Source organism: Chiloscyllium plagiosum, chromosome 11, assembly GCF_004010195.1.
Source record: "Chiloscyllium plagiosum isolate BGI_BamShark_2017 chromosome 11, ASM401019v2, whole genome shotgun sequence".
In the NCBI taxonomy this organism is placed as follows: Eukaryota; Metazoa; Chordata; class Chondrichthyes; order Orectolobiformes; family Hemiscylliidae; genus Chiloscyllium; species Chiloscyllium plagiosum.
The window spans coordinates 58,239,886-58,252,789 of NC_057720.1; the positions used below are offsets into that span (position 1 = coordinate 58,239,886).

Consider the following 12,904-nt stretch of genomic DNA (forward strand, 5'->3'; position numbering starts at 1 on the left):
AATCAGTCCTTGCCTTTCCAAATGCATGTACATCCTGTCCCTCAGGATTCCCTCCAACAACTTGCCCACCACCGAGGTCAGGCTCACTGTCTATAGTTCCCTGGCTTGTCTTTACAGCCCTTCTTAAACAGTGGCACCATTTTTGCCAACCTCCAGTCTTCCCGCACCTCCCCTGTGACTATCGATGAAAGAAATATCTCAGCAAGAGACCCACAATCACTTCTCTAGCTTCCCACAGAGTTCTCAGGTACACCTGATCAGGTCCTGGAGATTATCCACCTTTACCCTTTTCAAGACATCCAGCACTTCCTTCTCTGTAATCTGGACATTTTGCAAGATGTCACCATCTACTTCACTACAGTCTATATCTTCCATATCCTTTTCCACAGTAAATACTGATGCAAAATATTCATTTAGTATCTCCCCCATTTTCTGTGGCTCCACACAAAGGCCGCCTTGCTGATCTTTGAGGGGCCCTATTCTCTCCCTAGTTACCCTTTTGTCCTTAATATATTTGTAACAACCCTTTGGATTCTCCTTAATTCTGCCAAAGCTATCTCATGTCCCCTTTTTGTCCTCCTGATTTCCCTCTTAAGTATACCTGAACCCTTTCAAGTTCCAGAACATCTTTCCGATAAGACGGAGACCAGAATTGCACGCAATATTCCAACAGTGGCCTAACCAATGTCCTGTACAGCCGCAACATGACCTCCCAACTCCTGTACTCAATACTCTGACCAATAAAGGAAAGCATACCAAACGCCTTCTTCACTATCCTATCTACCTGCGATTCCACTTTCAAGGAGCTATGAACCTGCACTACAAGGTCGCTTTGTTCAGCAACACTCCCTAGGACCTTACCATTAAGCGTGGAAGTCCTGCTAAGATTTGCTTTCCCAAAATGCAGCACCTCGCATTTATCTGAATTAAACTCCATCTGCCACTTCTCAGCCCATTGGCCCATCTGGTCCAGATCCTGTTGTAATCTGAGGTAATCATCTTCGCTGTCCACTACAGCTACAATTTTGGTGTCATCTGAAAATTTACTAACTGTACCTCTTATGCTCGCATCCAAATCATTTATGGAGCCAGTTCTGTATCCAAATGGCTAGTTCTCCCTGTATTCCATGAGATCTAACCTTGCTAATCCGTCTCCCAGGGGAACCTTGTCGAACGCCTTACTGAAGTCCATATAGATCACATCTACTGATCTGCCCTCATCAATCTTCTTTGTTACTTCTTCAAAAACCTCAATCAAGTTTGTGAGACATGATTTCCCATGCACAAAGCCATGTTGACTATCCCTAATCAGTCCTTGGCTTTCCAAGTACATGTACATCCTGTCCCTCAGGATTCCCTCCAACAACCTGCCCATCACCAACGTCAAGCTCACTGATCTATAGTTCCCTGGCTTGTCCTTACTACCCTTCTTAAACAGTGGCACCTCGTCTTCAGTCCTCTGGAACATTGCCAAAGGCCAAAGAGGATGCAAAGATATGTATTAATCCCCTTGCTATTTCTTCCCTTGCCTCCCACAGTATTCTGGGATAGAGCTCATTTGGCCCTGAGGATTTGTCTACCTTCATGCATTTCAAGACACCCAACACGTTCTCCTTCATTATGTTGATCTACCCGAGAATATTCATACACCTTTCCCTAATCTCAACATTCCTCAAGTCCTTTTCTTTGGTAAAGTATTCATTAAGAATCTCATCCATTTCCTCCAGCTCCACACATAACCACCCTCCATTATAAAATGCCTTGGAATTTTCCTTAACCCTGCTGGCCAAGGATATTTCATGGCTACTTTTAGCTCCCTTAATACCCTTCCTACTTCCTCTAGATTCATTCCTATCCTAATTTTTACGGGAACAAGCCTGTCCTGTATTTTAATCAACTGGGCTTGAAAAGACTCCCACATTTCAGATGTGGATTTACAGCTGCTCCTGATTCACATTCTCCAATTCATGCTTAATTTGGTTATAGTTGACCTTACTGCAATTTAACATCTTCATCTGAAGTCCACTCTTGTGCTTACCCATAAGTATCTGAAAAGTTACGGAATTATGATCACTACTACCAAAATGCACCCCAACCGAAACATTGATCATCTGCTGGGCTCATTTCCCAATACCAGGTCCAGTATGACACCCTCCTTCATTGGACTATCCACATAATGTTTCAATTCCTCATGGACACACCTAACAAATTGCTCCCCATCCAATTCCCAGCACTAAGGGAGTCCCAGTCAATATGAGGGAAGTTAAAAATCACATACCACAACGACCCTGTTATTTCTGCATCTTTCCAGAATTTGCCTATGTATCTGTCCCGCTGGCAGCTGGGAGGTCTGTGGTACAATCCAAGCACTGTGATTGCACCCTTTCTATTCCTGAGTTCTATTCATAATGCCTCGCTGAAAGAGCCCTCCAGGCTTTCCTCCCTCAACCCAGTCTGTGATATGCTCCCTAACCAATAATGCAACTCCTTTGCTTCCTTTTCTGTCTCGTCAATATTCTGGAATGTTAAACTGTCAATCCTGTCCCATGTCTCTGTGATAGCAACAACATTGTAATTGAATGCATTAATCCAGGCTCTAAGTTTATCCATTTTACCTGTTATACTTTTGCATTGAAGCAAATACAGTCCAAGCCTCAAGTTCCACTGAGCTCAGCAACCTCTCCCTGACTGATCTTCCTCTTAGCTATTTTTGCCTTAGTCTCAAGCTATTGCCCAGTCTCTATAGGTATTGACCTGCTGCTTCAGTTCCCACCATCTGCCACACTAGTTTTAATCCTCCCAAGTGGCATTATCAAACCTCCCTGCCACAATATTGGTGTCTTTGCAGTTTAAGTGCAACTCCTCCATCATGTACAAGTCCCACCTACCGTGGAAGACATCCCAATGATCCACATATCTGAATCCTTCTCCCCTACACCAGTTCAATTGTACAAAATCTCTGTTCCTGTCGTCAGTGGTACATGGGAGTAATCCTGAGTAATCCAGATGTCGTGCTTTTTAGTTTACTACCTAACTCCGTGAATGGTCATTGCAGGACTCTGTCACTCTTCCTACCTACGTTATTTGTGCCAATATGAACAATGGCTTCTGTCTGTTTACCCTCCCTGCACCTGCATAGAAACATCCATGATCCTGGCACTAGGGAGGCAACGTACCATCCTGGAGTTTCTCTCGTGATCAGAGAAGCGCCTATCCGTGCCACTGACTATCAAGTCTCCAATTACTATTGGTCTATGCTTTGCCCCTCCCTCTGTACAGCAGGGCCAGTGGGGAATTACATATTAATGAATCGAAACCAGCAACCTCATTTGAAGTGATTAAAGACTTAACAGCAATCTAGGTTTGTCCAATCCATCACATCAGTTCTATGACACTTTGACCTTTTACTATAAATTCTGTGTCCTATGATCTGCCCCACTAACTACCTGATGAAGAAGCAGTGCTCCGAAAGCTAGTGCTTCCAAATAAACCTGTTGGACTATAACCTGGTGTTATGTGATTTTTAACTTTGTCCACCCCAGTACCTCCAAATCACATCATTATTGAATGCATTGCTTATACATACTAGCAATGATCCAATCAGTCCATCTCCCATGGTTCTGTTCAAAGATCATGTTTATTTCTCTTACTAAGGATATCTCTGATTACTTGCATTCTATTCTTTCCTACCTCAATAATATTTTGCACTTCTGTAGCATATTTAACATAGTCAAATCTCCCAAGGTGAACAGAAACTGAAAGCAACCTCAGGAAGGTATCATTAGAACTGAGGCTGAAGAATCACTGTAACGAGGTAGATTTTTAAGAACAGCCTTAAAGCAAGAAAGAGGGTGGGTAAATTTACAGAAGCAATCAGAGCTTAAGGCCCAACCATCTGAAAGCATAGCTATCAATGTGGGTGTAAAAGCAAAGACAAATGTGGCAGAGGTCCCAGCAGTTTGCAGTGCTCCAGGAGATTACAGAGATAGAGATCATAGAGGGGCTTCAAAGAAAAATGAGAATTTTAAAATCATGGCATTAGTGGACTGGGAGTGAGTGCAAGTCAATAAGATCAGTTAGTTTTGCTTTATCTCAATTTCTCAATAACTAACAGTTGTAAGATCCCCCCAAGCCACATTCTGACTTGGAACTATATTGCTGCTCCTTCTCTATCACTGAATGAATATTCTGGAACTCTCTGAACTGGTTGATTACAAAATCAGGTTAAAAAAATGTTAAAAAATGTAAAGCACAGTGTGTTGTAGCAACCTTGTCAAGGACAATTAGGCATGGACAATAAATGCTGGTCAACTAGTGATGTCCACATCCCATGACTGAGAAATAAAGAAAAATATTCTAATGCTGGGGAGTCTCCTACCAATTTCCTTCTCAAAGTTTTTCATTTTTATTTTTGCTCCACAATGGAAAGGAAAGCATTCTTGCCAATTTATCTAAAGTAAGTGTCTAAGTTACCTTTTTCACCTATTCCTCATTGCAACCTGATACTTATACGGTTATGTTTTCACTCTCCGCATCTTCTATTTGCCAGTTTATAACAAAGTCTCATCCTGCAGCCCCAATAGGGATCTCAAAGTATAGTTTGGGAAGCGTGGGGATAATTACTACTTGGGGACAGACAAATCGGGAAAGTGTATAGTGGCACCAACCATGACAGAAGTCATAGAGAGAGGATTAGAGTATCAGGCACAAGAAAGGTTGTGATACAAACAGAAACTGCAGTCATTCCTGATGAAGGGCTCCAGCCCGAAAAGTTGATTTTCTTGCTCCTCAGTTGCTGCCTGATCTGCTGTGTTTTTCCAGCAACACACCCTCAACTCTGATCTCCAGCATCTGCAGACCTCACTGTCTCATCATCAATCAGACAGTATGCTTTTTTCTTCTACCCTGTTCAATAATGTGAACAGTGAAAGAAAATGTTGGGTACAAAACAAGACATTGAACTTTTGGAGGCAGCATGAGTGGAGTTCTTTTAAGATTAGAACAGATAGTGAATGCAAGAATTGACTCAGATTAGAGCCATCAAGACTAACAGATTGTCGTTCTTCACTGGATTTATATGAGACATGAAGAATCTGAATTTGCTTAGAGGTCTTGCTAGAAATGTACCATAATCCCAGAGGACTTTACCAGATGACTGCAGGGAATCAACTATAATGAGATTCCATTAATTCTGGATTCTTTTTAATCAGCCCTTTAAGGAATAGATGACAATTGGAGGTGCCATTTGGTATGGAAAGTAAAAAAGATTAGGTGTCACATAAATGCAACGCCTCCCTTGTTTTCTGTGTTATCTTTGGCCGTATATACTGTCTTAAATGAGGAAGGAAAATGATAGCCGAAAACAAGTTGAAGTAATTATTTCAATTATTTAATCAGTTACGATAAACAAAACTTCATATAAATATATGTGAACAAGGACATATACTGTGTTCTTGATGGCAGGTACTGCCATCAAGAAGCTTGTGAAACTTTGTGTTCCCTTTCATCCAAATGAACTGATTTCACACAATATTATGAGACTAGATTATTTTAATATGTTTGTCATACTCCTACCACATGCATGACACATTGAGTGTATGAGGTAAGTCAGGGTCAAAATAACTGTGAGAAATCAAATGAATGGTTGCTAGATGCCCGTAGCAGCAATGTTTGTCCTTGAAGGTGACGGAGAGCTCAGGGTTTGGCTATTGGCAACCAAAAACCTTTTCACAGAAACGGCAAGGAAATATGGCAATGTGTCAAGCTAAGAACTGTTTAGTAGCATTTTTGTAGCCTTTTCACTTAGGCCTCTTTGAAGGATCCATTTCAACTAGATGCTGTGCAACGCGAACATTGTTAAATCATGATTTAGAGATGCCGGTGTTGGACTGGGGTGTACAAAGTTAAAAATCACACAACACCAGGTTATAGTCCAACAGGTTTAATTGGAAGCACACTGGCTTTTGGAGCGTCGCTCCTTCATCAGGTGGTTTCACTCCAAAAGCTAGTGTGCTTCCAATTAAACCTATTGGACTATATTGTGGTGTTGTGTGACTTTTAACATTGTTAAATAATTTGAACTGTACTGTTTACAGGCCCAATTAACAGCTGATTTGGTCTTTTCAGAGATTTCAGACGGTTGTCACATAGATTTCTGGTGCTTTCTGCTTTCTTTGCCCCTTTACTCAAACATTGGATGTGAAGTAGTCTTCAGACTGGTGTTCACAATGGCGGGGGTCCTTTGCAGCTAAACTACAAACGTGGTTCAGGTGGTATCATGAATCCCACAATACCCTGACTTTATAATAGTGGCCATGGCTTTGTTATATAAGATTAGCCCTGATTTTATTATATAATACTTGCAATCTATATAACCTCCTATAAGTGGGTACCTGTACTGTTAGGTGTTAACTCATTGAATTCAGATGAATACGCACTCTTTATTCTGTTCTTCAATCTCTTCCCGTAAATCCTCCTTTTCCAGTCCATCATACAATGCTTTGAGATGAGGATAGGGCACTGGCACTGAAACAAAGGTACAAATAAAATCACCTATTTGTTTCTTGAGAACAGGTTTCATTTTAATGGTTGAACACATTGGAGAATCATAACTATGCAGCTATTTTCCTTGAAATGCTGCTTTCCCAAATGGTACACTAGAGTAAAGTAGGCATTGTGGAAAGTTGGTATAATCTTTCAATGTTTGATAAATTAAAACTCTAAGGCTTAACTACTTTGCTGTATTCACTTTCCAGTGCAAAACTCTGTTGCATAGACAGTAATTGCTGGAAATATGGAACAGGTCAGCTTGCATCTGTGGAAAGAAAAGCAGCTAAAAGTTTTGGTTAACTTTCAACTAGATTGTTACAAATTCTGACAAATGAACTGGCTTTAAGCAAGTGAAATTGGTGAGGTGGTGGGGGGGTGGGAATACGGTCTGGTGGTCAAGGTCTGTCAGAAGAATCGCTGAAATTATGGTCTGAAAATTAACTTAATATTGAGCTCTGAAGGGTGCAAAAGTGCCTCATAGAAAGATGTTCCTTGAGCTTACTTTGATTTTCATTGGCAAACTGCAGAAGACTGCGGATGTGATGTTGGTAGGATTGCAAAAGTGGAGAAGTAATATAGCAGGTGACTGGACACTTAGGGAATGCTTGCGGACTCAATGAAGGCATTTGCGAAGCAATCACTCAACTTGCATTCAAAATCTTTGATCCGTACAGAGTAGACCATTTTGCAAGCAGTGAATAGGAATTAGGAAGAGTAAACCATTCATTGTCTCTTGAGCTTACTTCACAGCTGATTTAACTATGGCCTTAACTCTAATTTTCTATCAATGCTTATACTCTTTGACTCCCATATTAAGAATCTACCAACTCAGCTTTAAAAAGTATTCAATGACACTGCTCTGCTCTGCTTTCTAGCAAGATAATTCCACAGACTAGCAATGCATCCAGATAAAAAGAATTTTCCTAATCTTAAATGGGAGATCCCTTATTTTTAAACTGTGTAGTTCCTAAACTCTCCAACAAGGGGAACTCTCCTCTCAACATCCATCCTCTCAAATCTTCTCAGGATCTCACATGCTTCATTAAGATCACTTCTCATTCTTGTAAATCTCCAAAGGATACAGAAGCAATCTGTCCAATCCTTCCTTATAAAGTAACCTAAACTGTAAAATACTCTGGATGTGGTCTCACTAATAGCCTCTACAACTTTAGTAAAACTTGCCCTTTCAATAAATAACAGTATTCCACTTGCCTTCCTAACTTACATCTGCACACTAACATTTTTGAGAGTCATGTACAGTACACTGTACTGCAACATTTTGTAATCTCTCACATTTAAAAATAAACTGCTCTTCGATTCTGCCTGCCAAAATGGATAAGTTCACAACTTCCCACCTGATACGACATCTATTGAATTTGTGCCCAATCACTTAACCGACATCCTTTTGTAGGCTCCTTGTGTTCCCAAGATAACTTACTCTCCTATCAATCTTTGTGTTATCAGCCAATCAAGCACCGTGGGCGGCGCAGTGGCACAGTGGTTAGCACTGCTGCCTCACAGCGCCAGAGACCCGGGTTCAATTCCCAACTTAGGCGACTGACTGTGTGGAGTTTGCACATTCTCCCTGTGTCTGCGTGGGTTTCCTCCGGGTGCTCCAGTTTCCTCCCACAGTCCAAAGATGTGCAGGTCAGGTGAATTGGCCATGCTAAATTGCCTGTAGTGTTAGGTAGGGGGGTAAATGTAGGGGAATGTGTGGGTTGCGCTTCGGTGGGTTGGTGTGGACTTGTTGGGCCGAAGGGCCTGTTTCCACACTGTAAGTAATCTAATCTAATCTCTTCATCCAAGTCATTGCTATAGATTGTAACTATAGACCATACTAAATTAAATGTACATTGTTTTATACTTCATACATAGCTCATTCCAAATTGCCCTTTCAGAACTTAACTAGATTTCAATTTTGCATTGCATGTTAACATTTAATGGAAACTTTGTTGAACTTGTCCAAAATGGACAACAGAGTGGCATAATGGTAATGCTGTATTAATGGTAATGATGAGGACTGCAGAGGGCCAGGCCAATGCTCTGACGATAAAGGTTCACATCCCACCACAGCAACTGATAGAAGTGAAGTACAATGAATAAGTTTGGAAAATAAAGCCAGTTTCAATTGTAGTGACCATGAAACTACTGTGGAATTGCTGTAAAAGTCCATCTGTTTCACTTATGTTTTCGGGAAGAAAACTGGCCATCCTTACCTGGACTGGCCTATATGTGACTCCAATGTGCTTGGCTCTTAACTGCCCTCTTCAAAGGCCCAACAGGTCACTCAGCATAAGGGAAATGAGGGATAAGCAACAAATGCTTGTTAATGAGGCCCACATCCCATGAGAAAATTAAGAAAAGAAACTCACTAAATTTGAACCCTTATAAGTAGTAGTCTAGGCTGATTTGAAATGCAGGCCCTGAATGTATAAAGTAAGCATCCTAACCCAGTGTATCACCCAAATCTGTCATATTATTTTTAGAGCAAGTAGTAAGAAGCACCTGAATTGGTATATTACCGTACTTGGATCTTTGTGGCTCTCAGTTGCTTTTGTCGTGGCGATTTCGCACCAGGTCTTATGATAGTCATCAAAAGCAATCCTTTTTATTCTAAAAGACAGCATAATTATTTAAGTTAATTGAGTAAAGAGTTTACCCAGTTAAATGCTGTTTAAATGATACATGTAGTACCAAAACCTCTAGCTTGGCATCTCTTTTACGTAATGATCAAAACGTAACCAATGCTCACAGAAATCCTCATGTTATAAAGAGGAAGATACAAAAGAATTAATTATGAAAAAACTGGAATCTGACAAACACGGAAAGACAGAACGACACAAATATCTTGTTTTCAGTAAACCTTCTATGTTTGCCCCTTCTCTTCTGAACAGATTGCTTCAAATACATTGATCACATATTCACCAATAGCATATCAGTAACCTAGCCAAATAGGCATTTTTCAAGTACGGTTCTTGACAAGTGAACGGCAAGTGAACAAGTGGGACTGGAGGAGTTGCTGTGCGGAAGAAGATGCGAAGACACAGTTAAAGATAACTCATAGATAAATTCTTGATCAACAGGGGAATGAAGTGTAATGATGAATAGGCAGAAAGTGGATATGAGGAATGTCAGATCAGCCATGATCCTATTGAATGGCGGAGCAGGCTCGAGGGGCTGTGTGGCTTAGTCCTGTTCCTATTTCTTACAGTCTTACTGTCTTAAAGAGGAGGACTTCAAGGCACTTTTTTTTCAAAATTTCATCATGGGATGTGGGTATCACTGGCTGCTCCAGCATTTATCGTCCATGTCTAACTGCCATGGAGAAAGTGGTGGGGAGTTGCTTTCTTGAATCACTGCAGTCCATTTCATGCACCGCAGTAGCTACATCCACAATGTCATCAGGGAGGAAGCTCCAGGATTTAGACAGTGTCACTGAAGTAACTGTAATATGTTCCCAATCATATCACCTAATATGGTCTGAAGCCATGCTAGAGACTTTTACTGAAATGAGGGAACAGGTGATAACTATATTAACTAATAATTAATTGGGTTGGAATTGGATGTATAAATATGGGGAGCCAGTATTTAGTGGGTATGAATTTTATGAAATGTGGCTAAATGAAAAGTGTGAACTTGAGTTCTGTTTAAATAAAGTTATATTTTGGAGTATAAATATCTGAGTCAGTATGGTGAATGGCTTGGATGTTGTGATATTCCCATGAATCTGCTGCCCTCATCTTTTAAGATGATGGTGGTCACGGGTTTGTTGTGTTAAAGCGTTGGTGAATTTCTGCAGTGCATCTTGTAGATGGTACACACTGCTGTTACTGAATGTTGTTGGTGGAGGATATGAATGTTTGTGGGTTTGGTGCGAATTAAGAGGGCTGCTTTATCCTGGATTATGCCAACCTTCTCGAGTGTTGCTGGAGTTGCACTCATCCAGGCAAATGGCAAGCATTTCATCCCACTCCTGACTTGTACATTGCAGATGGTAGACAGGTGTTTGGAGCTTTAGCTCCTGTAGTCACAATATTTATGTGACCAATCATGGTTTCTAATAAACACTAGGATGTTGGTAGTGGGGGATTTAGTGCTGGTAGTACCATTTAGAGTTGAGAGGTGATAGTTAAATTCTTTCTTGTTTCAGATGATGATTGCCTGGAACTTGTGTGATGTGTGATACTACTGCTGATGAAACCTTCCATTATTTTGCTGCTGATTGAGAGTAGAATGATAGGACAGTAGTTGGATTTGTCCTGCTTTTTATATATAGGATGTACCTGGGCAATTGTCCACATTGTCAGGTAAAAGACAGTCTTGTACCTGAACTGGAATAGCTTAACTAGTGGTGTGGCAAGTTGATCATGCCTTCAGCATTATTGCCAAAAGCTGTCAGGACTGATAGCCTTTGCTGTATCCAGTGTTTGCAACCATTTCTTGGTATCATGAAGAGTAAATCGAATTAGCTTGAGACTAGCATCTGTGATGTCGGGAACCACTGCAGCAGTCCAGATGGATCATCCACTCAGCATAAGAGTCGAGAGTATGGTGCTGGAAAAGCACAGCAGGTCATGCAGCATCTGAAGAGTAGAAGAATCAACGTTCTGGGCATAAGCCCTTCATCAGGAATGAGGCTTGTGGACCAGAGGGCTAAGAGATAAATGGGAGGGGGTGGGGTGGAGGGTAAGGTAGCTGAGAGTGTGATACGTAGGTAAAGGTGGGGGAGAAGGTGATAAGTTGAAGAGGAGGGTAGAGCGGATAGATGGGAAAGGTAATGGACAGGCAGATTACTACCTAAATGGAATCAATTTAGGTAAAGGAGCAGTACAAAGAGATCTGGGTGTTCTTGTACACCAGTCAATGAAGGTAAGCATGCAGGTACAGCAGGTAGTGAAGAAGGCTAATACCATGCTGGCCTTCATAACAAGAGGGATTGAGTATAGAAGCAAAGAGGTTCTTCTGCAGCTGTACAGGACCCTGGTGAGACCACACTTGGAGTATTGTGTGCAGTTCTGGTCTCCAAATTTGAGGAACGACATTCTGGCTATTGAGGGAGTGCAGCGTAGGTTCACGAAGAAACTTGTTCACCCAGAGAGTGGTGGCTGTGTGGAATGCTCTGCTCCAGAGGGCAGTGGAGGCCCAGTCTCTGGGTTCATTTAAGAAAGAGTTGGGTAGAGCTCTCAAGGATAGTGGAATCAAGGGTTATGGAGATAAGGCAGGAACAGGATACTGATTAAGGATGATCAGCCATGATCATATTGAATGCTGGTGCAGGCTCGAAGGGCAGAATGGCCTACTCCTGCACCTATTGTCTATTGTCAAGAGGGTGGTGCCGTGTTGGAGGCTTGGGACTGGGATAATGTGGGAGGAGGGGAAATGAGGAAACTGTTGAAATCCACATTCATCCCGTGTTGTTGTAGGGTCCCAAGGTGAAATAAAAGGCATCGGATGGTAAGGGTTTGGCGATGGAGGAGGCCCAGGACCTGCATGTCTTTGGCAGAGTGGGAGGGGGAGTTCAAGTGTTCAGCCACGGGATGGTGGGGTTGGTTGGTATGGGTGCCCCAGGGATGTTCTCTGAAATGGTCTGCAAGGTGGCATTCCACTTCGGGTGCAACGGATACAGTAAATGATATTGGTGGAGATATGGGTAAAATTCTGTTAGATGGGGAAGGATGCTTGTGGGTCTTGGACGGAGGAGAGGGGGAAGGTGTGGCACAGGTTTTGCACTTCCTGGGGTGGCAGGGGAAGGTGCCAGGAGTGGGTTTTGGGCTGGTAGGGGGTGGCGTGGATCTGATGAGGGAGTCGTGGAGGGAACGGAATGCTGGTAGGAATGGGGAGGTAAATATATCTTTGGTGGGGTCCGTTTGTAGGTGACAGAAGTGGCAGAGGATGATGCGGTGTATACGGAAGTTGGTGGGGTGGAAGGTGAGGACTGAGGGGTTCTGTCTTTGTAGTGTTGGGAGGGGTTGGGTTCAAGGGCGTAGCTGTGGGAAGAGAAGGAGATATGCTGGAGGGCATCATCGACTAAGTGGAAGGGGAAATTGTAATCTTTGAAGAAGAAGGTGATCTGGGATTCTCTTGCCATCTGACACCTGGAGGAAGAACGCCTCTGAAACCTGGGACTCTGAAACCACACGAGATCCATGTGGATTTCAATAGTTTCTTCATTTCCCTTCCCCCCCACATTATCACAGTCCCAAGTGTCCAACTTGGCACCATCCTCTTGACCTGTCCCATCTATCCGCTCCACCCTCCTCTCCGACCTATCACCTTCTCCCTCACCTTCATCTACCTATTCCATTCTCAGCTACCTTCCCCCCAACCCCACCCCACTTCCATTTATCCCTCAGTC

The 12,904-nt window shown here is 42.2% G+C and overlaps 1 protein-coding gene across 4 annotated transcripts in view; it reads right to left on the reverse strand.

Annotated features, from left to right (window-relative positions):
• The window catches only part of LOC122554781 (ubiquitin-conjugating enzyme E2 U-like), a 70,536-nt gene that overhangs the window by 8,931 nt on the left and 48,701 nt on the right, over window positions 1–12,904 (reverse strand). For 3 of the 4 annotated variants that reach the window (XM_043700156.1, XM_043700154.1, XM_043700153.1), the window contains exons 8-9: window positions 9,077–9,162; window positions 6,438–6,525 (exon numbers count right to left, since the gene is read on the reverse strand). In XM_043700156.1, coding sequence (XP_043556091.1) covers window positions 6,438–6,525; window positions 9,077–9,162 — 174 coding nt within the window. Of the gene's footprint in view, window positions 1–6,437; window positions 6,526–9,054; window positions 9,163–12,904 lie in introns of all 4 variants that reach the window. The other variant, XM_043700157.1, reaches the window with a different exon arrangement.